Source organism: Nelumbo nucifera, chromosome 8, assembly GCF_055504915.1.
Source record: "Nelumbo nucifera cultivar China Antique chromosome 8, China Antique-T2T, whole genome shotgun sequence".
NCBI classification, from domain to species: Eukaryota; Viridiplantae; Streptophyta; class Magnoliopsida; order Proteales; family Nelumbonaceae; genus Nelumbo; species Nelumbo nucifera.
The window spans coordinates 52,204,797-52,230,938 of NC_142656.1; the positions used below are offsets into that span (position 1 = coordinate 52,204,797).

A 26,142-nucleotide genomic window follows, 5' to 3' on the forward strand; every position below is an offset into this window, starting at 1 on the left:
TTGGATACAAAACTTGAAATCGCCACAGAGAGGGGTTTACTAATCGGATCAAACCAGAGCTTCCATCTATTCCTGTCATGTCAACAACTGATTTATTCGACGATCCAATCTGCCCATTGGGCAAGAGACCCTCTTCCTGTCACTGCTACTTAGGTTGTGTTTGGTAGCAGTACTGTTAAACGTTTTGGATTGATCAATATAATATAAATTGGTGAGGAATATATGTTTTCACATCACATACAATCGTCAATTCAACTAAATCAATTCATCTGTGCAACGTTTATGGGTTGAAACAGTATTTTGTATTATTGATTAACACAAAACTTTTCAGGTAGCTAAAAACAGCAATGCTACATAAGTTTTACATCGATTTTCAAAATGTAACAGTCGTTATATATACGGTTCAGTGTGAAACGTCATCAGTGAATGGCCCAGAACCACCACCTCTTCCAAACGTTTTTTACACTGATGACGTTTTTCACCTCTTCCAATCGCAGCTTTATGTTCATTAACAAAGTTAATGGCCCAGAACCACCACCTCTGTGAATGGCTTAACTGTAATCGTAATCAAAATTTACAGAAAAGATGGGACTACTCACGCTCACCATTGCTGGTCTAAGATAGCTCCCTCACCTTTCTGCAGTCGATATGACAGAGTTTCCATTAATTGCTTCACTGACCGTCCAGAAGATTGAGGCAACGTTAGACCATCAAGCGAATAACTACAGTTGTCTGAAATCTGAATCTTCATATTGGGCAGGCAAGATTCAACAACTCCCCCAGAGACGAAGCTCACACACTCACAAAGATGTCCCAAGTGAGTCTCATTTAAATCTGTTAGGTAAGATGTACCATTAATTAATTGTTTTTCCTTCCTCATTGATGAATGAGTGAGCGGCTATTGAATGAGCTGATCAGTTGGTTCAGAGGATTTTTCTCATTTCCATGGAGCCCAGAACTACTCCAGTTTCATCTTCTTTATGAGACGGTTTTGTAGGTAGAATGAGCAATGGATAGGGATAGAAACCATATAAAGCTCCAAAACAGGAAGAATTAATCCTCACCTTTCTATCCAGATCGACTACCCACAAAAGTCTCAGCCGTCTCAGCCCACTTTCACCTAGCTTTTCTCTATAACCTGAGCTTCCAATCAGAACCCAGCTTCATTCGCAGACTGTACAGAAGCAGTTTCTTCCTTCTCTTTGGCTTCTGAATCAAAATGGCTGGTGACCAGCAGCCATTGAAGTCAGTTCATCATCTCCTCTTCTGTTCCCTCCTTGTTCTTCACTTCTCTGCAAAGGGCATTCATGGACTTAATATCGGCGTTGAACCGTCAGATTCATCTGGGGTTTGTTCTTCTTCAAATCTTCTTAATGTTTTTATTAAAATGCTCGTAATGTTTCTTGTCCCCTTGATTTCGTTCTTTTAATTTTCTACAGGGCCAAAGATGCAGTAAAAGATGTGAATCAGAGTTCTGTACAGGTAATCTTTTAAGTTTTTTGGAGGCAGTAGTTGTAATTGACATTCTTTATATGAGTATTTTTGGAGTTAAATATAACAGTTTTTTTTTTTAAATGGAGCGGTTAGTCTCCGTTTGGATGATCTTTTGCTTTCGAGATTTGGGCCATAGGAATTGGGAAGCAAAAAATGTGCCAAAAAGTGTTTTGAGCATTTTGTGAGAGTTGCATTTATCTATATGCCCAAGTCAAAACACTTTAAGCCTCGAAACAAAAGTGTTTTAATTATATTGTGCTGTTGGGCTCTAAAAGCATATCTTCTGAAGCTTATCCAAACACAACTTCAGTTAATAATGACTGTTGATTATATTCCGTATTATTTATGCAAACGACGCTGGGTTTGGCTTCATAGAAACGAAGAGATCAGATATAAAAAGCTTAATTTCCTCAATTTTCTGTTCTCTCAGATATATTTTCTATCAAACGAAACACAGCCTGAATGTTTTATAGTTTGCCGTTTGCTAATGCTTTTGTTTCTGTCTCTCTTTGACTTTGGGTGCATGGCAGTTCCTCCATTTCTACGATATGGGAAGTACTGTGGACTTTTGTACAGTGGGTGCCCAGGGGAGCAGCCATGTGACGAGCTTGACGCTTGTTGTATGAAGCACGATGACTGCATTGGAATTAGAAACAGTGAGTTCAGCTCAGGCATCAAAAGTAACTTCTTAATACTAAAATTTTATTAATATTGAGAAATGATCTTACTGTAACAAATTTTTTCTTTGGGAAGATAATATTTAGTTTTGATTAAATGGTGAGGAAAAAGTTTGGCCAATGGCAAAGTGAGTCTCATGATAAATTACTTTACCTAATTAAATGGTATTCATCTCTTATCTGGGAGCTAATACTCATCTCTCGTAGTAAATCATTTATTTTTTCATTTAAGAGGAAAATTGTTAAAATATCATAAAATAAGATTGTCCCTTTTAATAATTTGATTTTATGGGTAAAAATGCCAAAAACAAAAATACATAGGCTCAGTTTGGAAGGAGTACAAATGCAAATTTATAAAGTGCAAAACCTTGTATTTTGTGTTATTTTGTATGCATTTGCACTTTACATATTTCTATTTGTATTCCTTCCAAACTGAGCCTTAGGAAACACAGTGCACTTCTCATTTAATGCCTTCCCCAAAGAAAAATGAATAGGGCGATACAGAGTCTATCCTCAACATAAAATCAATTTTGACTGGGACTTTATGATCTTGAAGCTACGTAGAAAGGTAGGGAACGTTGATTGGAGTAAATGCATGGAAGACCAAATGTAAATGTAAATGGGCCTGTATTTACACTGGTGTAAATGCATGGAAGACCAAATGTCAAATTAAAATGAAGGCAAGATGAGGGAACGTTGATTGGAGTGAAATAAAAAATAAAACATAACCCTAATTTTTATATGAGAGAAAATTAAAGGTAGGAAGAAGGTGGTGCAAATTTTACATGACTTTTCAGAATACAAAATTTGTACTACCAAGGAATACAACGGACAAAAAGTATAAATTTTTAGGTAAGAGTGCAAATCATAGTTACAAACAAATGAGTGCAACTCTTTCTAAAATGGGTGCAATTAAAATTTTTATCCCATTAAGATTTGCACTACAAATAAATAGAGATTGTTTAGACTCCCCAAACCTATGCCATGACAATAACATGGGAAGGTCCTAAGACCGTAGAAGTTATATGGCAAACTTCATTTATCAGAGTATAAATAATTTTCAATTTCTCTCTCTAACAATTTTGTGTTATGGGTTGGAATTGGTGTCAGATAACTACCTAAGCCAAACTTGCAGCGAAGAATTAATCAACTGTGTAAACCAAGCCAAATATTCAAGAACGCTTACGTTCGTGGGAAACAAATGCTCGGTTGAAGAGGTGGCTGATGTTATTACTGTTACAATCCAAACTGCTTTGTTGGCTGGAAGGTTTCTTAATGATCCTTGATGCATCAAGTTAGGCCAGTTGGCAATTGGGTTGAACGAGAAAGAGTACTTCCATGGGTTGGGGGGTCAAAAACTGATATTATTTATTGTTGTTTTCTTCTTAGATTTGGAGACTTAGAGGCTGTTATTTCCCATGCAACTTTTCCAGTTTTCTACCAAAAAAATAAAAAATAAAAAGATTGTTGGAAACGTTTACTCTCTTCAACAACCCCAAACTATTGTCAATAAATATCAAGTACTTGATATGGTACAGGTAACAGGCGACCATACTTCTTCTCTTTCATGCTTTTATTTGATTATTTATATTTATATTTTTTTGAGAATCATAACAGTAAGTTTTATAAATTATAATGATAATAGCAGTTTACAAGATATAAAGCAAGCATGAATCCACTTGATTCATATCATAATTAGGTTCCAACCTCCCTCCCATAAATGCTCTCATCTCTTTTACTCTTGCTCCAATAAACCATTAATCACAAAAAAAGTACGTTCCTTTGGCCTTGTAGAGGTTCTGCAACTAATGTTGCGTTTTGAACCGATGCAAATCCCGGTTTAGAGTAAATTTGCACTCTGGTTCACTTTTTCTTGTGTTTGGCAATATTACATTTTTGCATTGATAAATGATAGACCAATACATATTTACATTAATAAAAGGATGTAAAAGTACATTAATAAAAAAGAAGTAAATTTTCATTCAACTGGGCTTTTGATAAAAAAAGCATATGCTTAATGGAATTCGTGTTTGCATCCATTACAGCTAAAGGTCTGTTTGTTAAGAAGGTAAATTTGTCAATGCAAAATTAACCCAATTTCACAATTTATATGAACCATTTTACACTCTACATATTTGCATCATTTCGAAACGCAACCTAAGGTTGCATTTGGAAACGATGCAAATGGCATGTAAATCCCAGTTCAGGGTAAGTTTGCACTTTGATTTACTTTTGCCTGTGTTTGGCAACATTACATTTATATATTTACAAATGACAGAAAACACATTTTCCATTGCATATTTAATTGATAATAAGATGTAAAAAGTAAATTTGCATTTAAGTGGGCTTTTGATAAAAAAAGGCATATGCTTTATTGGAATTGGTGCTTGCATCATTACAGCTAAAAGTCTATTTAGTAGAATGATAAATTTCTCGGTGCAAAACTTACCCAACTTTACAATTTATATGAACCGTTTTACACTCTACATATTTACATTCACACTTATTTGCATCGTTTCCAAATGCAGCCTAAGGTACATGCATTTCTACTTGCTAGGACTGTAAATGATTTTTCCAACCAATTAAAGTTCCTGTTAGGGTTGTCCAATATTTTAAAGTTTAAACACTAGTTCTGGGTCTAGACCAGGGCCATAATTTTATCCCGTTTGGGCAATAATCTAGATTTCTAGATTTCCAAGTAGTTTCTATTTAATGAACAACCATGATGCTAATGAATTTTATGGAGTGCATTAGTTAAAGAATTTTGATCTACAATTTCTTATCCCAAGTTTCTAAGTAAAAGAGTGCATCAATTAAACAGTAATTTGAATCCTTAATGAAGCCATTATTTTATAGTACGACACATACTCAACAAGAATTATAACCATCTTCAAAAGAAGTTTCAAATGAAAATGAGGTAACAATTCTAAGGTGGCATTTGATTGCACTTTTTAGAGGTTTGAATCTGAAAATGTTGCTTTTTAGACCTCACCCCTTGTTTAAAGGATAAACAGAGATGATAGTGGAGAAACAGAGACATGGGAGAATGAAAATTTTGTAAAGAATTGTATATCTAATTGTTGTGTTTCTGTACAAGGGCATAGGTAAATATATATACAACTGGGTTGTACAAAAGAAGGAAAGAGTACAAAAGGAAACTAAATCAAATCTAGATCCAATACGTGATTACTGTAATCATGGCTAGATTCAATTTTGTGATTATAGTAATCACGGGAAGGCAATCAATATCATATCTTAACATCCCCCCTCAAACTCAAAGTGGTGCACTAGAACAAATGTTGAGTTTGAAAGTTAGTTCTCGGAAATGCCTTGGTGAGTAAGCTTTAGTGAAGATGTCGGCGATCTGGTCCATAGAAGAAATAGATACAAGATGAATAATGCCATTTTGAATATGTTATCTAATAAAGTGACAATTGTTTCAATGTGTTTAGTGCATTCATGAAAGACATCATTATGGGCAATCTGAATTGCACTGCGATTGTCACAATAAAGTGTAGTTGGACCATGGTGCTTGACTCTCATATCTTCTAATAACCATCGAAGCCAAATAAGTTCAACAGTGGTGTTTGCAATTGTTGTGTATTCAGCCTAAGTGCTGGATCGAGAAACAACAATTTGTTTCTTACTACGCCAGGAAATAGGATAATTACCCAAAAGAAACAATAGCCAGTTGTTGAACATCTATCAATGGGATCACCAGCCCAATCAACATCTGAATAAGCACTCAATTGTAAAGAAGAATTAGTAGCAAAGTGCAGTCCATAAAAAAGAGTACCATTGATATAACGAAGAATGTGAAGAACCGAAGCATAATGACTGGAGTGAGGAGTTGTCATAAACTGACTAACAATATGAACTGTATGGGCAATGTCTAAATGAGTGATAGTAAGATATACAAGACTTCCAACAAGTTTTATATAGAGTGTGGGATCAGAAAGAGCTATGCCATTAGTGGGGGTTAGTTTGGCATTAGTCTCTGGTGGTGCAGAGGTGGTTTTAGTATCTATTAATCCAGCTTGAGAAATGAGATCAAATGCATACTTAGCTTGACAAATAATACCCATCAAATCTAGTCGTAACTTCATGGCCTAAAAAACAATTGAGTAGACCCAAGTCTTTCATTTCAAATTCTTCGCTAAGGTGCATTTTGAGTTCATGGATGCCGAAAGTATCATCTCTAGTAATGATCATGTCGTCCACATAGATTAATAGCAGTGTTAAACCTCTATTAGATTTTCAAATAAAAAGAGCTAAATCATAGGAACCAGAGGTAAAGCCAAATCAAGATATAGTGGCACTAAACTTTGAAGACAATGCACGAAGAGCCTTCTTAAGACCATACAAAGCATGATGAAGGCGATACACTTTATTGGGTGGGTGAGAATAACCGGGCGGCGGTTGCATATATACCTCTTCTGTAAGATCCCCATTAAGAAATGCATTTTTCATGTCTATCTGAAACAATTTCCATTGACGTACTGCAACAACTATAATTAAACTCTTTACAGAACTAAGTCGAGCAACAAGGGCAAATGTCTCATCATAATCATTGGCATACTCTTGAGTGAATCCTTTAGCAACAAGTCGTGCTTTGAATGAGTCTTAATTAGACCTATTCAGGGTCGGGTTGGGCCGAGCTCGGACCAGGCTTTTGCTCTTTATTAACATAATTTTTTCAGGCCTAAGCTCGAGTTCAACCCAACCAACGAGCCTAAAACTTGATCCTGAGCTCGGCTCTCATGAAAAGCCTGAAGCCCGACCTGGGAGTCTGAGTGTCGGTGCCCTCTAAGGATTAAGAGAATGGTGCCTGCTGTGTTCGTCGATTCCTGGGAGTCTGAGAGTGAGAATAGAAACTAAGAAAGTGAGAAGATAGAAGATGACGACAGTGTCGACCAGAGAGAGAGAGAAAGAAAGAGAACTCACCGCTTAAGAGAGAGAGAAAGAGAGACGATCTAGATCTGGTGGCGCTAGCTGCCGGTGCTTGAGTTCGAAGAATGAAAATGGTGCGCCTGGGTTCTAGTGGCGCTAGTTGGAGAGAGAACAGAGAAGATAGAAGACTTAGTTCTAAGAAGAGAGAGAACTAAGAATGAGAAGAAAGAAGATGAAAACGGTGCTGGCTGGAGAGAGAGAGAGAGAGAGAGATCACTGCCAAAGAGAGAGATGACTACTTCTTGTGGCGTTGGCCACTGGTGACTGAGTTCACAGGTGCAGCTGGGTTCGCCGGTTCTGAGAGTTGAGAGGGAGAAATGAGAGCCGCTTCTGAGAGTGGGAGTGAGAAAGGAGAATGAAAAGAAAATTTTTAAGTATTTAGGGGTAAGGTTAGGCAGTTTAGGAAAAGTCGGGCTGGGCTGAGCTTGGGCCAAGCTTTTTTAGCAAATCTCGAGCCCAACCCATAAAATAGTCGGGCTCGGGCTTTTAGGCCCGAGGTCAAGCCCGCGGGATAAAACACATGCTCAAGCCCATCCGGGGGACCAGCCCGGCCCATCGGGCTACCCGGCCCATGAACAGGTCTAGTCTTAATTTTATAGACCCATTTACAACCCACTATTGATTTATCGGGAGGTAAATCATCAAGATCCCAAGTACTCGTTTTTTCTAAGGCTCGTGTTTCATTTGCCATTGCTTCTGCCAAAGGGGATCAGAATTGGCCTCGTGAAAGGTATGAGGTTCATATAGAGAAATGATGATAGAAAAACAATGATAATCACAAAGATGAACATGAAGTTTGCTTACCCTTGTAGAATGACGTAGAGGAACAACATCAAAAGAAGTTTGTGGAGTAGAATCAAAAAGTGTAGGATCTGCAAATGGAGCAGTGCCATTGGGAAGAGTCATAGTAGTGGGCATTGGACTGAGCTCACTAGAGAGTCCTACATCAGCATCTTCAGAAAATAGCTCAACAAAAGGATTAGTGAAGAAGGAAGAGTTTGAAGGAACAAAGAATCCTGGCGTGGTTGAAAACATTTTATGTTCCCAAAAAACAACATGACGAGAGATTCAAAATCTGTTAGAAATTGGATCCCAACATCGATAGCCTTTGTGTTTAATCTCATAACCTAGAAAACAACATAGTCGAGAGCGAGGTTCAAGTTTGGTACACTCATGAGGCTGAAGTTGAACAAAACACATACAGCCAAAAACTCGAAGCAAATTATAGTTATGAGGAATACCAAGGAGCTGTTCATAAGGAGATTGATTTCTGATTGTTGGAGAGGGAATGCGATTAATGATATAAACAGCAGTAAGCGCAACTTCTTCTCAAAACTGTTCAGGACAAGAGGCAGAAATAAGGAGAGATCGAACAGTACCATTCTGTTTTAAAAGGTTAAGATGGTATTGTTCTTTGTATTCCATGGCATTATCAGTTCGAAGGATTATGACTTTACAAGAGAGTTGAGTTTGAACCATGTTGGTAAAGTTGGAATAAATTTCAGGTAATTGAGATCTATTGTGCATAAGATATATCCATGTAAAACGAGAGAAATCATCCACAAAAATAACAAAGTATCGTAAGCCATTGTAACTGTTGGGGAAGGTCCCCAGATGTCTGAATGTACTAAATCAAATGGTGCATGAGAAATAGAATCACTAGTAGGAAAATGTAGTGTAGTTTGTTTTGCGACAAGATTGCAATAAAAATGATTAATAGGAACATTTCCTAATTTTCCACTAGAGACCAAAGTTTGTAACCTACTATGCGAACCATGTCCTAATCGAGAATGCCAAAGACTCAAGGAGGAAGAAGGTGATGTTAATGCAATATTAGTAGAAGGATAACCAACTTGAAGTGAAGTGAGTTCAAACAAGCACCCAACTTTACACCTGGTCCCAATTATCTGCTTTGTCTGTGGATCTTGTACAATACAACCATCATGAGAAAAATGTAACTCAAAGGCCATATCACAAAGTTGACCAACAGATAATAAATTGAGGGTAACTTTAGGAACTAGAAAAGTATCGCGAAGATACATGTTGGGAGTAACAACATGCTCAATGTGGCTAGTTGACATGGTTGAGCCATCAACAGTGCGGATATGGTGTAAGTGAAGACACAGGTGAGTCCTCTATGGTAAGTGAAGACACAGGTGAGTCCTCTAGAGAGTCAAAAAACCAAGCAGACTTACCCGGTGTGACAGACATGGCAGAAGAATAGTTACTAGAATTGGAAGAGTATTGATTGAGGAAGGCTTGAAGGTCATGTAAAGAAAGTGAAGACACAGGTGAGTCCTCTATGGTAGAAGTAGTAGTAGCAGCAGGACAAGAAGGTTGATATGCATTTTTGAACTATTGAGATTTGGCATGATTTTCCTTGTTAGCTTACGACAATTAGAAATATGATGCCCAGGCTTTTAAAATATCGACATTCCATTGTTGATAGAGAATTTGAACTAGGAGCAACTGCAACAGTACCGGTTGAAGAGGTTGGAGATGAAGCAATTGAAGAAATGGCTGCAACTAGATCTGAACGGTGAGATCGGAGAGATTCCAGACGTGTCTCTTCTAAAACCAACTATGCAATCGCTTGGTCAAGCATTGGTAGTGGTACCATATGAAGTAAGGAAGCATGAGTATTTCCAAACTCATCTCGAAGAGCCATTAGAAACCAAATTAGTCAATCTTCATTCCTATAAGTATAGTATTTTTGAGCATCAATAATAGTATTCCATACCGGTTCAGAAAGAGCCAACTGATCCCAAAGGGAACACACTTGTCCATAAAAATCTCATATGGATTAACCAGGTTCTTACTTTAGGTGACGAAGATTGCTTATGAGTTGATAATGATGAGTGAGATCTGCTGTGACATACTGTTCTTTCAACATATCCCATATATGTTTAGCAGTCTCATAATATCCAAATTCCTCGTGAATTAAGGGAAGAGAGGTATTTCTAAGCCAAGTAATGATTTGCTGATTTTTGCAATCCCAGTCTTCATGACGTTCTGAATATTTTGCATCATCTTCATGGTCCGCTTTGATAGGTTGCATAATGTCACCAATGATGATGCGCCATAGCTTTTTTCCTTTAAAAAAGCTACTCATAGCTTGGGACCAAGCAACGTAGTTTGAACCATTTAGCACAGTTTCAAAAGGTCTGGAAACATTAGAGCAAATCTCATCAGTTGCCATGATGGGATAAGTAATTGATCCCTATAAGACTTAGTGAAACTAGTTGTTAATTGAGGTTTCACTAGTGGGTATAATGAAATGGAAGCAGGGACATAGCTGAGATATTACAGCTCTTATACCATGATAAAGGATAAATAGAGATGATAGTGGAGAAACAGAGACATGGGAGAATGAACAATTTGTAAAGAATTGTGTATCTAATTGTTGTGTTTCTGTACAAGAGCATAGGTAAATATATATACAACTAGGTTGTACAAAAGAAGGAAACAATACAAAAAAAAACTAGATCAAATCTAGATCCAATCTGTGATTATTGTAATCACAACTAGATCCAATTCTATGATTACAATAATCACGCCAAGGCAATAAATATAATATCTTAACAAGTTTTAGCTCTTAAATTGGGTCTGAATCTGATTTTCCAATATGAAACTAATAGACCTTGGACTGGCTCTTAACGCACTTAGACGGGTTTCAGAGCCAATGCATAGTCCAAAATATCCTTACAATATTTTGGAAATGACACGTGCGTCCCTTGTCTTCTCGTGCACGACTCATTTGGTTTCTCTCTCTCTCTCTCTCTCTCTTGCTCTCTCTCTTTCTCTCGCTCCCTCCCCTTGTCTTCCCACCATTGCCACTACTTACAGTGGCAGCTCTCTCTCTCTCTCTCTCCCCTATTCCCGGTTCTCTCTCTCGCTCTCGCTCTCTCTCCCCCTTTCTCTATCTCTCTCTCTCGCTCTCAAGGGATTGAGGGTTTTATCATGCTCTTGGAGGCGGGTTACCGATGACCAATCCCTTGAGAGGGCTTTTAGTCCTTATGATGAGATCACCGAAAATGGTATGTGTTCATCTGTATCCTATGAACACAAATGGCTTCATCGGTGGGATCGCATGGCTTCTATTGAGAGAGCTTTAACAGTGTTCATGTGTATTTTGTTACCCTTATCTCTATTACTCTAATTGATCATCAGAAACGGTAGGTGTCTCTATCTTTTTAGAGGCGTATATCTATCGATTTGGGTTCAAATCTTATGTTTCTCTCTCTCTCTCTCTCCCACCCCTGTCTTCCCACCTCCGCCATTGCCCCACTTTAACATGCAACAACGGTGGTTTGGTGAATAATAATAATAATATTTTTATTTTGTTAATTATTAATTATTTTAATATTTTTTATTAAATATTAATTATTTTTATTAAATTTATTTGTGTTATTTATTATTTATTAATTATTTTAATATATTTATATTCATTATTTTTAATTTTAATCGTTTCATTTATTAATTAGTAATTATTAATTTATTATTTCTTATTTGTATTGTTTCAATATTATTTTGCAGTTGAAAATTATTTTTTATGAGATAATGCAAACTGATCCAAATAGTATGTTTTAGGGGTAAAATAGTAAAATAAGTAAGTTTCAGATGGTAAAGGGTTGATCCAATACAAACAAACTTATGGATTCATATCCTCTAAAAAGTAGAAAAGCATCATGCCTCTTTTTAGATTTCAAACACTTTTAATATCTTTTTAATTTTTCATATCTGAATTTTCAGATTTATCAAACACCACCTAAGTTTAACTAAGAGCATTCATTCAGTTGATAAGAAAACTCAATTGATACCGAAAAGAATATAGAAAGTGAATTGGTTAGAGAGTAGGAATTTGTTGATGAAAGCCCTTAGGATTTTATGTTTATGATTTTTTCTTGATGCAGCTGGCAGGATGCTCTGATCCTCTCATTGTATAAAAAAGGAATATAGAAAGAGATGTTTATTTAATGATGCTAGTAAACATAAAATGATATCATTGAGATAATAGTAGTGTTTTCAAATCATCGTTGACCCATCATCAACTTGGTCAGCGACCTATTGATTTGAGCAATCAAACCATTAATCCATTTGATCTAGACAATGGTTTTAGACCTTTTTTATTTTAATTATTTTTTAATTAATTTATTTTATAAATTAGAAAGGACCATCCATTTAAATCTGGTAGTGAAATTGGATCGGTTTTTAAAACCTTGTAATAAAATTTTCGTAGAAATGAATAATTAAATGTCATGTATCAGGTGCACAAAGATCAAGTTCAATGATGATCAAACACAAGGCTTGCCTTATTAAAGAGGGCAAGCCAACTATAAACCATTAAACCTTTTAATTCAGAGTTGATGAGGGTTAATTTGGCCCAACCTGTTAGCAAGCAGACACTTGGAATGATCTACTGATAGGATGATAATTCCACATTTCCTGCCGCCTCAGCCAGCCAAGTCAGCTTGGGTACCTCGGGCACCTCGGCCAAGATCGAGGTCCGAGCAGCTTGTGATGGCCTGACCTGCTGAGGAGACACGTAGCCCACTTCTAGAAGTTGGCCAGCTGTCTCCGACCTTCCTGGGATCATGACGCATGCTTGCAAAGCCTCATCCTCATCCCGCTCGAATTGGGCGGACTCGATAAGGCTTATCAGCTCACATGAAGTCCATCTTCAGATGTGGAATGGACTCCTGGTAACACGGGTCAGGGATCTTGGAGGTGTTTTGTAAGACCTATGACAACTCACATATATAAGAGATTCAACCCCAATGTTACAAAGTACATGCGATTATTGCTCACTAGCTCTCTTACTTATAAGCTATCAGCTCTCTCTAAATCTCCTTCACTAACTTAAGCATCGAAGTTCATGCACCATGAGAAATATACATAATGCCTTGAGCAATATTCTTTTGATTGGCAAAAAGGCTACAAAATAGGGGTAAGCCTCCCCCTAATTAGGTTGCTACTTGGGTTGGGTTGAAGTTAGCATTTGTCATATTTTGAGTTAATAAGCTAAACCCAAATCCAATGTAGTTGAAATTATTTAACTCGAACAACCCAATTTGCATTTGTGCCACAACCTCAAAAAGCCCCTGTCCCGGTCAATCAAGACAGGATTTGATGTTGGCACTATTGTTGTTTCTATCTAAAATGTTTTGGGTTGATAAATATAAATTATTGTTTCTATCTACATCAATACAAATTGTTATTTCTAATTCAAATATCGAAATTGACGTTTTAGATATAAGCATGAACCATCAGTTTCAATCATGCACGTTTCTATGAGAGTGACACCCATTATTAAAATGGGAATGGTCAACATAACCACTATATCATAACCATCCATTGTAAAAGGTTAGACATAAAGGTAGAATAAAGGATAGTGGCTGCTGCAACAAGGATTGAAAGTTCCTTGGCACAAGAATAAGAACATATGCAGGGGATGCTTGGTCTCCTGATTCTCCTCTCTATATATCCGGGTTAATTGTTTTAATTTTAATGAAAACCTTATTTTAAGGTAAATAAAATAAAATAAAATAAAATAAATCCAAAAGAAAGGTAAAAGTAGGCTTATTATCCCTAGTAGAACAACAAGTTGCTAAAGGGTTTTTGGAGGCCCAAGATTACAAAGAAAAAAGAAAGAAAAGAGGTCAAAATAGGTATTACAACTTCAAACGGCTATAATTAACTTTAATCTAGACACCCGTTTCCAATGGACGAATTAAAACATAACTAATTGTTTTTTCTTTTTGTGCTTTTTCATAAGGTAATTAATTATAATTACATAGTTATGTACAAAATTCATGTTAGTTAGTTGGAAAGGTGCATAAAGTGTGGTGGAAAGCTTATAACATTGTTAAAAGATATTAGACTCCGGTGGGCCTCATTAGAAAAAAAATTTTGTAAAGGGTATCTTCATATAAGAAAAATAAAAAAGTAGGGATTTTTTTTGGTTATTTAGGTATTATAATCAAAATTTTAAAAGGCTAAAGGCATAGGCATAGTTGAGGCGTAATAGCCCAAAAAGGTGAATTGTAGTTCTCAAAAATCAAGAAAAAAATTAATTAAAGTCTACAAATGAGAAAAACAACATATAATATACCAAGTTTAATTAGAATGATGGAAGGTATATGTATCCATAAAATAGAAGCTTATCTATGAGCAATTGTTCTAACTTTCAAGTATTAAATAAAATAATAATTACAAACATTTTACATTTCATGTTTGGAAATGAAATATTTTGAAGTTATTCAAATTATCAATTTAAAATAAAGAAAACATATGAAGAATCATCCATATAATAAATATTATAAATTTATTAGAAAAAGAAATGAGACAAATAATAAACTTGGGATGTTAGATTTAAAATTTTAACAAAAAAATGTTATATTTAGAATTTTAACAAAAAAAAAACATACCACTCGATTTATCCAAAAAAAAGTTAATAACTTGATTGACCCTTTTAGACAGTAGATGGAGATTGATCAAAATACACATATGGTCCATTGACCATACCAGGGAGAACCTGCAGTTGTACAAGTTTGATTCCTTGCCACCGTACTCAAAGGAATGTCAGCCGCCCACTCAGATATTGGGTCATTGGCAAATAGAATACAGATGGGGATTGCCTTCTCAAACCTTGAAATCCCAATCGCTAGAGAAGGTGGGATTCAAATGGGGTCTTTTTATTTATGTTGGGATTATAAAGGTATAAATGAAAAATTGCTAGTAAGGCGTTAACTATTTTAGTGGAAACTTGGGATTGAATCTCATCTAATGCTTCGTTTAGATCTGATCTAAAACATTATTAGTATAAAAGTAGATTGATATAATATCGATTTACGATGTAAAATTCCACTCCATCCGAATGCACAAAAAACAGAATCGGAATTGAGTTTTACATCAATCATAATTACACATTCCTTCCAAATGCCTATAAAACCGCGCCGATGTAAATTTTAAATGGATTCTTGATTTACATCACTTCGAAATGCAGCCTAAGGTTTGGCCCCAAATGCCAAATAGTCAAGATGGTAACTTGGCATATTTTCAAGTTCAATCCTAGGAAACCACAAGCTTTCCATCATTCCATGATGATTCTAGATCTCCTCTTATAGGTACATAGTGTTCATTTAATCCCTCAGAGAACATTCAATACCGTATTGATACCACATGGATGCATGCGATCAACCTACAGTTAATTTTTCTTTTGCGATTTATCCGCGATGCACGACAAGCCTACAATGAACCAACAGAGCGCATCGCAGGACCACGATGAGCCCACGGTTTACTGCACGCCCTTGATGACTTCACTCGTAGCCCGAACCAAGGCAAACCTAGGCTGAACCCACGATGAGACCCGTACACGCTTAGACCCGCAATAAACCCTCAACCGCTACGATGCCACGACCCGTTAAGAAACCGTGTCCAGGCACCACCTGTGCACGCAACATCGAAGGAACGAACGGTAAACCCACCAGACGGTGACATCATTAGTTCCACGTCAATTAAGGCACATAAGAGGTGGTAGTACACGTGAGTAATGAGGGATCTTGGGCGAAAGGAAGGCCGATCCTCAAGAAGATCCCCAATGAGACATGTGGCAAAACCTTAGTGGTGCACTTAATGATTGACAACAAGTAGAATATCCCCTTTTCTAATAGGAGACGATTGCCTCTGTTTCCTACCTTTTATGATCTCGGGGTCCCCCCCATAAATATAGATCATCCTCGTAGTGAAAGTCACTTAGCAATCAAGCACCCTTTGCCTTTCACTCCCAACTCTACCACTCAAACCCAACACCCTAGCCTGAGATCCAATCCTGCTCTAACTCTTTGTCTTTCTCTGTCTTTCAAAGAGACCGCTCCCCAATCTAGCCTTACCCTACCTATAGTAGAATAAAAGCTGTTCTAACACGCTCCAATGTGATTTGTATTAGCACATCTCAATCATGGTGAAAAAATAAAAACCCATTGGCCTACCAAGACCGTGCTCCAAAAAGATTTTTTTGTTGAAAGACTGCTCCAAAAAGACGTGAAAAGCTCGATTCGAGCTTATTTCAGGAAGTTAAAATTGGAACTTTCCATTGTTTTCACCTGCTCAAGTCTCTTATTTGCTGGAAAGATATGTTTCCAACCAAAGGATATTTAAGCTGCTAAGATCGTTATGCTCATTACATATTTCAAAAAAAATTGTCAAACAGTACCATAATGTCTTATTTGACTGTCCAGCCCGTTGAAATTGGTTTTGATTTGGACGGGTCCAACCCAAACCGGTCCATTGACATCCTATTCGGAAATCCGCCCAACGTCCGATCGGTTTCATACACTATTTACAATCAACTCCAAAGAGAGGACACGATCACACGAAGGACTGAAAGAGAGAAAGGCGAGCGGTGGAAATCGTATGGATTGCCGTTGCCGAACGGAGGTGGGGAAACCGTTGGTTCTGTTGATATGTGGGACCCTCGTCTACTATCACTGTGTCTACCGGAATTCGAGTCTCGTCTCGCTCGTCTCCGACGTCTTCATCGTCCTCCTCTGTTCTCTCGCTATTCTCGGGATGCTATTTCGACAAATGAACATATCGTATTTCCTCTCTGTTCCTTGGTTTTTCTCTTTTGCGTTTCTTTCATCTTTGTTAATTAGGGTTTTAATTGAGGCCTCAATGTCGAATTCCAGATAATGATATATGAAATTAAGGCCAAATTCTGGAGAGCTTTTCTAAATTCATTTCAATTCAAAGGGTTGGGGGAGGGGGTTAACGGCAGATGGAATTTCAGTTTATCTCAATATGAGGGTCTTTGTATAAATTTAGTTTGGGCTTTGGTCTTATATTAGATTGAATGCTGGTTTTTGGTTTTAATTTTGGTAAATCCTTTTCTTTGTTTCCGGAACATTTTCTAATGCTGGGTTCTTGTCTGAGGCTTAGTTTTAAGATTGAATGCTGAATTTTGGGTTTTGATTCTGCTAATCTTGGTTTCTTTGTTTTGTTAATTAAGACTAGTTTAATTCTAATTATTCCAATATTCATTGGTAATCTTAAAAGTTGGTAAATGTAAAAAAGACTCTTCAAGTAATCCTTTTTCACTATACAAAGGAGGGGAAAACGAATGTGGAAGTGCACAAGAGCAGCAAATATGTGTGGAGAGGAATGCTAGAATTTCTGAAGATAAGAAACAATCAAAAGCAACCTAATGAAAAGCATCTAAATCAAAGTCTTGCCTTGTATCAAAACTTTAGAAGCTTTCGCCTCTTGCTCAATAGATGATGTCATGGGGGGTGAAACAATGATCTACTACAAGATCTTCATGATGCAATGGATTTCTATGACTTTTAACCAGGTCAAACTAGACTTTGATGGCTGCAGAATTGGAAATCCGGTTCCAGGCCCATCAGGCTTGGCTTCTGTATTTAGAGACAGCCAAGGATGGGGGATTATTAGTAGCCATCTATTCAGGTCCTTTAGGCATTGGAGACTACATAAAAGCTGACATGGTGGTAGTTTTATGGGGATTGGAGTTGAGTGGGTCACTACACGTCAGAAGTTAAATTGTGGAGGGGGATTCCAAAGTGGTGGTACAATTTCTGAAAAACTATAGTGAAACTGTGTGGCAGACTGGCAGTACAGAAATGACATGACAGAATTTAGGAAAATGGAAAAAGATTTGTCAATTGTCTACTCAGGGGCTAGAAAATCAACAGTTGTTTTGGCTCGTTCATCAGCGAAGCAATGCACCTATAGGGAGCAAATGTTTTGGGGACTTTTGTAAGATTATCTCTGATGCATTTACAAAAGCAAAAGCAAAGGGTTAGGTAGCTAGTGCCATCCTAAATTTGGGGTGCTCATTGTATATTTGCAATTCCTTTAATCATAGTCAATAAAATTTTGCTATTGCTAATTACAAATTTCAGTGGACATTTGGTTTTTCTCATTGTGTATGTGTTAATGAGCTTTATATATATTTTGTGGTTTCTGTTTCTATACAAAAAATTTTGGTTTCTATTGTAGTTGGATACTCATGGGTTTTGAAATTATTTTGAATTTGTTGTCCAAATCTTCTAATTTAGTTACAAGAAGTTGAGATTGAACTTATTGCTTGGTTAGATTGTCAAATTTTCATTTTCATCATAATAAATCATAATAAATTCTATGTTATTATTTATCCCAAATGCTAAACACTCTTTTCTGGTGGAATGTTTTTTCTACTTGATTTAAATTCTAAACTTTAAAATTCATTAGTTGTGGTGGGATTTTGTCATAGGGTACCTGTGGATCCTTTAGAGTGGCAAATCTCTCAGGATACTGCCAATAGTGTTTTTGCTTGCTTGGCTAATATGGTTGGAGCGGCTGAGTCTGTCCTGAGGGTGGCTGCAACTGGACATGACAAGAGACTGTTTTTTAAGGTCGGTATTGGTAACAAAACAAATTTTATACTTGATTCTGTGTTCACAGTGACTGTTTTTAAATGAGTTACCATCCTATATATATATGTATATATATATATATATATTTGTTGTGGATTTTGATTTTTTAGTACTTTGTGAACATAATGGAAGATTAACAAACTCATGCAATTCAATAAAAAAATTGATCTAATCCATATAAAATGTTTTATTTTACATACATCATTCACACTTGTTATTTTTCTGCTATTTGTTATGCTTCAACCTTATATGAAAGCTATTGTATTAGAGATAATTTTATTTGATCGAATTCGCTATGAAGGATGAACATGAATTTTCTTTTCTATACATAATTGTATTGATTGGTTGGAAGATCCAGAGGGAGGGGGAACATATTAGTTAAGCCAAATTCTACTGCCTGAGGCAACTTTCGAAGCTTTCATTGTTTGCATTCTCTTTGCTAGAATCACATATGATACCTGTTTGATGAAAACAGTTGTGGTGGACTGTCAATATTGGCGTGTGATGATGTCAGACGTGTCTTTTTTCAACTGAAATTCTGCATAGAAAGATAGCCTGGCCCTAGTAGACAAGATAATGGAATAGGTGGTGAAATACTAATCCTGGAGCTGTGATACCTGGACTCTTTGTTTTGCTTTCAGCATCCATGGTGAGCTGGATACAACATGGGTGTGTGTATGGAATATGTATTGGATTGATCTTCTACCTGAAACTAAATTTTGATGCATTGGGGCTTTGGCAATATAATTGTTTAATTGGACATTTACCTGACAGAAATTATTAACCGATGTGTTTAAAGAAGAAAATATTGCAAACTTGCAATTAAAAGTTGAATCCTGAATATGTACAGTGCTCAACCAAATATTCTCAATTAACCTTACGGAATGTAATCTCATTCAATCACTAACCAGATCAAGGTATTTATCTCTGATCAGCAGGGGAATATATATTTATCTCAGATCAAGGTATTTCATTCAATCACTAACCAGATCAAGCGAACAACAAAACATGAAAGAAAATAAATAATAAAGAGAAGCACCCCACAGTTTAACTAGTCAACCCCAATAAACCAATAGAGAAATGGAAAACAGCCACTTATCACTGGTTGACTATTTTGATTTTTAATCTTCAAATTACAAGTTCATTTATTGCATTTTATTGTTGATACTTGCCTTTTGGATTTCAACACTGGACTGCATTCAAAATGTTAAGCTAAGCATAACTTACTTGCATGACAAGGTTTTGGAATCTTTCTTCTTTCCCACTTAATACATTTCAAATTTTATAATACATTTGAAATGTATTATAAATTTTATAATAAGGCCATGTTTTGGAATCTTTCTTCTTTCCCACTTAATACATTTCAAGGTTTTGGAATCTTTCTTCTTTCTTCTTTCCCACTTAATACATTTCAAATTTAATAATAAGAAAAGATTGAAAGGAATGAAAGAAACAATGGAAGCTAAATATGACAGTTTTGGGCTTAGATGCTAGTGCTACAAGCATGACCTGGATGCTGCCCCCTACAATTTCCAACCTCAAAACTAATAGATGAATTATAAAATTGGTTCTGTCTTTGGATCTGGAGTTATCTTACTTCTAAAGATGGCATAAGGGTTTTCCATTGAGATAATAGTTGTTATTGTTACCAATTGTCAAAACTTTGTTTCATCATCTCAACTGTTGGAATAGGGTGCAATTTTTTCTGCTTTCTACTTGTGGTTGATTCCCACTTTTGACTATACTTGTGTTGGATTTTCTTATAAATGGTTTGGGCTCCAGTTCAAGCAATATACAACCTTAATGGAACAAATGAAAAAGTCACACAAACATGTATATGTATGGATATAGTTACTGTTGTGTCTAATGTATCCAGACCAAAGCACTTGAGCTTACATGATATAAATCCAAAAATGTGTAATGAATGGGTTTGATTAGTAAGTTGACCCCATATAGTTGGGATAAGGCATGGATATTGATGATGAATGGGTTTGATTAGTAAGTCCTTGAAACTTAGGTTGATCTCAGGTTGGTAAGGCTAGGACTGAAGGCTTATTTCTCAGCATTGAGATAAGATTTTTCCCTTATCTAGCATCAGATGTAATTCATGTTATAATGTGTTTTTTCTTTAATATTGTTTTTACTTTCATGGATGAAAGGCCATGGTGGAAGACATGAGTTAGCTTGATACTTTTGTTTATATTTATTTTCAGGTGGTTATCATTCTTTACCTGCTCTCAGCTTTGGGACGATTGGCTTCAGGTGCTACAGTTGCTTATGCAGGTATCTATAACAGTTATTTTTCTTTCTAGGCTAACTGGTGATTAGTATGCAGATTTGCTGGCTATAGAATTTCTTTTTTCATTTTTTTGGTGTCATATTTTAAGGATGCATGTTGGTAACCCTATTTGAAGAATTTAGACTGCTTCAGGCCTGGTCCCTCAGGCTGAGCCCCTTAAAATTTTATGAAATGCTCAATGTGAGCCTGCCTAAGTTGCACTCTTATCAGATTTTTCTTCATTATGTGGTCTTCTGCTCAATGCAGTTTTAAGTCTACCATGCACTGCATATTCTCACTTCTCAGAGAATGTTTTGGATGTTAAACTGGTTCAGATACTGCTACTCTCCCTTCTAGGACTACTAACCCCATGTACTCTCATGGGCAAGCTAGATTTTTACACTAATTATGTAATGGTTATATTGTAACTATCTTCTGTTTTCTTTTGTTCTAATAAAGATGTGCAGTTTAAGGATGCTAGTTGTGAAGATTTAGTGAGGAGAGAGGAGGAAGAGAAAGGAGAAATTTCACAGGAAAAATTTGTTGGTCATAGTCCTCTCATTAGTCTTTATATTAACAGTATAACACACATAAATTACAATATTACTTGTATTGGCATAATGACTAAAATACCCTTGCAACATCAGCTCTCTCACAGTCGCACTTTCCCTCAATCTAGGCATAGATGTTACACCAAACTTACATAAGTTATCTTCTAACCTGGACCATGGTATACCCTCTGTTAAACAATTAACCAGTTGACCTTCAAACTTGACAAAAAATAGACATATTTCTCCACTGGCAACTCTTTCCTGAATGAAGGGCCTATCCACTTATGTGTTGGGTGCAAAGTGCAATCATGCTGTATTGTGTTATTGACATTATTTATAAGTATCAGTTATTTATCAAAAATAATATTTATAACTGCCTAATTATCATAATGTAGTTTCATCTAGCCCTTCGCCCAGGTCCTAGGCGCATGCCTGGTGCGCCTAGGCGTGCGCCTGATGCGCCTTGTGCCTCAGCCCAGGCATGCGCCTTTTTAAAATTTTGCGCTTTTTACTCTGAGAACCCCCTATTTGCTAATGTTGTTCATTCATTCCTTGCAATAAAATATCTTCTTAAAAGGCAATGAAAGTTATAAAATCATTATTTTTCATGTGAGAAATAAGAATTCCAGACCCTACATAGACTTGTTTGGGCTTGCCTCGAGGGGCGTGGTACAAAGGCGACTCATAGAATCAAGAATGCAATATGTTTTACATCACATTCACTACTTGAAGCAATGCAATTAAGGAAAAAAAGAGATTGTGGGTTTTACATGCTTGAAAATGCTTTATATGTTTGCTTTTATTGTTAAATTTTCACTTGAATATGCTTTACATGTTATGCTTATGTGTTTTAATTTTAGGTAATAGGTTTTTTAAAACATTTATTTTAAAATTTAAGTTTATATTTTTTATTAACATTATGTTTAATATTTTTTGAATTTTTTGCATTTTTAAAAATTTTTGGCATTTTTTTTGAATTTTCTGACTTATTTTTTTGATTTTTTAGCTTTTTTTTTTGTAATTATGCGCCTTGCTTAAAAAGGCACGTGCCTCACCTTGCACCTTGCGCCTCAGGCGCAAATTGGCCCTTGCACTTTTTTTGTGCCTTGCGCTTTTAAAACACTGAGCTAACTACACTAGCAGCATATGAAATGTCACGATTAGTGAGAAAAGGTATAGAAGTTTTTTCCCACCAGCCTATGGTAAACACCTTTATTTAGAACTACATCATCCTCATCAAACATACCTTACAATTATATTCAATAGGAGTATTAGTTGGCTTATCTTCCAACTTCTTGACATCTTTTAAAAATCAAGAATATATTTTCTTTGAGAAATAAAAATGCCCTTTCTTGACCTTGCAGCCATCTAAGATCCCCAAAATTCTTAATCTCAAGTTTAGTGGCAAGATATTACTTCATTATGGTAATCTCTAACATGTTATTTCCTATCACAATGTCATCAACATAAGCTATCAGAATGGCCACAAAGCAAGTGCCTTGTAAATGGAGTATGATTTGTATGATATTGCGTAAATTCATGAATTCAACCTTCTAAATAGCTCCTCTAAATCTGTCAGACTATCCTTTAGGGACTATTTCAAACCAAGGTTCAAAATGTCGATACAGTCCGATAGGCCTGATGGGGCATATCAGACTTTTCAACAGGGCTCTATATATTTTTTTTTAGTTTTTTCTTCAAAACTGTTCACAGTGGGGGGGGGGGAGGTTCTTATAAGGCCTATCTACTCCTGAAATAGGTAAAACCCTTTTGCGAAATTTTGATCCTTGTTTCAAACCATAAATTGACTTCCTCAGACTACATACCTAGCTCTAGCTTTCAGGAATAGAGACACATTGTAGATTTCTATTAAGAAATCTATTCTTCACAGGATCACAGCCATCTGATATGGAGCCCTAGAGACATGTGCAATAAAGGGACAATAGAACTAGAATAGAGTTAATTGTATCAACTAGAGCAACCATCTCTCATTCTCTTGATATATTTCCCTAATACATAAAATAAAGAGAGAAATGTTATGAAACCTTTTTTCTGAAAAATGGAAGTTGAAGATTTGAGCTTGACATGAGCATTATGAGACCTTTTTTTTTTTCTGAAAAAGAAAAAGAAAGCACAAGTAGTTAAGAGTAAAGACTTCATTACCTCCGTCATGAAGATATATTTCCTGATAAATAAGAACTTAAGAAGTAGAGGGCTTGCCACTGATAAAACTCTTCTAGTATATGGGATTATGGGTCTTCTTATGGACTACTGTGTGGCTTAAATTGGCATTCCTAAAGGTAAACAGGTTTTAAATAGAATATTGTAGTTGGTTAAAGTGTTGCCAAGGCATTTTAAGGTCCAATGTCTAGATGACCTAGGCAGGTAGGATAGATAACCTATTATAGTAAGAGTGAATAAGTTAGGGTCATTTAATTAGACACCCCCTATGATTTCACATATTTTTACTAAAACCTACCTTATAGTTTTCAACCACTTAACTGACCTTCCATCAGGAATTGTTTGTATTTTCGTGTGGGAATGACCATGTGACCTCGTGAATGGGCATGGTCCTAGGCTTTTTATTCCAGAAATATAACGTCTCATATCAACCTTTTAGAAACAAAATCTGGGGGCAAAATCAACATTTTTTTTCTTTTTTTTTACAGATCAAAAACATCATTTCCTACTCCAGTCAATGAAAAAAGTGATAAGTAAACTTTGGCAGATGGCTTAGCCAAGCAAGGGGTGGAGAGGGAAACTTTGTTCTGGGCACAGTTGTAAACAGTAGGTTGTTGGGGAGAGACAAGACTGTCTCTCAATGACTTTGTGTGTATCTTGTACCTTTTATATCTATCCTTTTTAACTTTTGGTATAAGTGATAAGTAAAACGGTTGCAAACTGTAGGGGGTGTCTGTAAATAACTTAATAAGTAATTATACTCTCATGCATACATTGAAGGGAGTGTGTATAACACATTTTAGGTTGATACAAGGTTAACTAGACCTGAAAATGGGGATCCTAATCCCATTTCACGTGTCTTACTTTGAAGTAGGAAGTTTGTTCAAGGATCTCCTGAATTATTTTCCCTGAAAATCAGGTGTACCATGGCTATCATTTAACCATCCAGTGATTTAATTTAACATCTATGATACCTAGGTACCTGTACATTCCTAGTGAACTGGTGTCGGACTGTCAGATACAATACTTATTGGATACTTCATGGATGTTTCTAGATGTACTTTATAGCATTAAAATTTTCAAAATGTGTACAAGTATTATTTTTTAACACATCATACTACAAAAAATCTGCACATATTAGCTTCATAACCAGAACAAATAGAGAAGCAAGAACAAGACATTTAACAGATCTAACGTTATTTGGATAAGCAGCCTATATCCATGGGAGAGAGCAACAAAATTCCACCCTCAATAGTCAAAACAGAGTCAAAGAGATAAATAGGAGAGACAACATGTTAGCCACAGCCCCATCCAAAATAGAAACATTACATCTCACTTTAAGTCACATAACCCAAACATAGCATATAAGTAAAATGACTAAAACTACTCAAAACCAAAGACCTGCTGATGTTTACTATCTAATCTCTTGAGTTAGAACTGTTGAAAGGTTTTGAATTAGGTAAGGGGGTTGGTGGTTCTCACTTCCAGATTGCTGATGACATCTATTCTGCATAGAGGTACATGGCCCATGTCTTGTCAACCTTATGACTCTTAATCCCTTGTCCTGCTAACTTTATAACATCCTGAAATATAATTAAAGGGTATCTGGCTTGTAGACAAATTCAGGGAAAGAATAGCATTGTGTTTATTTATGTAGGAGAGCATGAGATGAAAAGATTATGTTTACACTAAGATGTAGACAAGTTAATTAGCTACTTATCTTGGGTATTGAGTTGATCCTTTTTTTTCATTTCCATAGTGGGAGGGCTAGGTTCTTGTGGTTCTAGGATTTGGTATGTCTGTTCATATTTTTTGGGATGTGGACGTTATTTTCTGGTTGGCGGTTCTTCATTTTATGTACTTTTTGGCACATTACTGCTCATGAAGGGCAATCAAGCATCTCTTTTTAGGGGAGATAATTGGATAATTGGGTACTAAGAACTTTGTCTCAGCACGTTTAAATAAACCAACCTTTTGAGGGAAATGATGCATCACATGCCTTTTCATATGAAAGATGGATGATCCCCCATCAAGTGAAACAATATTCCCCTGTTAAATTCTCCATCTTTTTCATGAACCATAATGCATTTGCACTGAAGCTTTTACAAGACATGAGAGACTCCACCATTTTGTGATATTTGATGTTTTAAGCAGATTTGAATTATTTATGGCGTTTGTAATCTAGTATCAGTCTCAAACACTGTAAAACATATTTATAGGTTCAAATTCAATTTCTCACTGTATATTTGCTGGAACAGGGTTGTGCTTGTTTTGTTTGTACGTCTTTTGCCAAAGCCCCCAACCGATCAGCGCATGTGCATCTCAGTTTCGTGGGAGAAGAGATTCCACAAGTTCTGGCCAAGACATCATGTAGGCCTATTTTTTTGAGAATCGGTCATTGTAAGTAGTGGTTATATTATCATTGTTTGTATGAATACTTAGGAATAGTAAATAATTCTGGGTTGTAGCCCACCAGATTTTGAATTGTATCAGTGATCTTTCTTACCAGAAATGGACTTTGAAGAAATACTTAATGTGCAAATAAGTGTATTGCCACCGTACCATACTAGCAATGA

At 36.1% G+C, this 26,142-nt stretch overlaps 2 protein-coding genes across 2 annotated transcripts; both read left to right on the forward strand.

Annotated features, from left to right (window-relative positions):
• Positions 1-994: 994 nt before the first annotated feature.
• Positions 995-3,645, forward strand: LOC104601567 (phospholipase A2-alpha-like). The gene is made up of 4 exons (XM_010264946.3): positions 995-1,348; positions 1,440-1,482; positions 2,025-2,150; positions 3,282-3,645. Exons 1-4 carry the CDS (start codon positions 1,220-1,222, stop codon positions 3,455-3,457), a joined length of 474 nt encoding a protein of 157 aa, XP_010263248.1. The 5' UTR covers positions 995-1,219; the 3' UTR covers positions 3,458-3,645.
• Positions 3,646-16,475: 12,830 nt separating this feature from the next.
• Positions 16,476-26,116, forward strand: LOC104601568 (reticulon-like protein B22). The gene is made up of 4 exons (XM_010264947.3): positions 16,476-16,717; positions 18,394-18,535; positions 20,770-20,839; positions 25,825-26,116. Exons 1-4 carry the CDS (start codon positions 16,536-16,538, stop codon positions 25,938-25,940), a joined length of 510 nt encoding a protein of 169 aa, XP_010263249.1. The 5' UTR covers positions 16,476-16,535; the 3' UTR covers positions 25,941-26,116.
• The last annotated feature ends 26 nt before the right edge of the window (positions 26,117-26,142 follow it).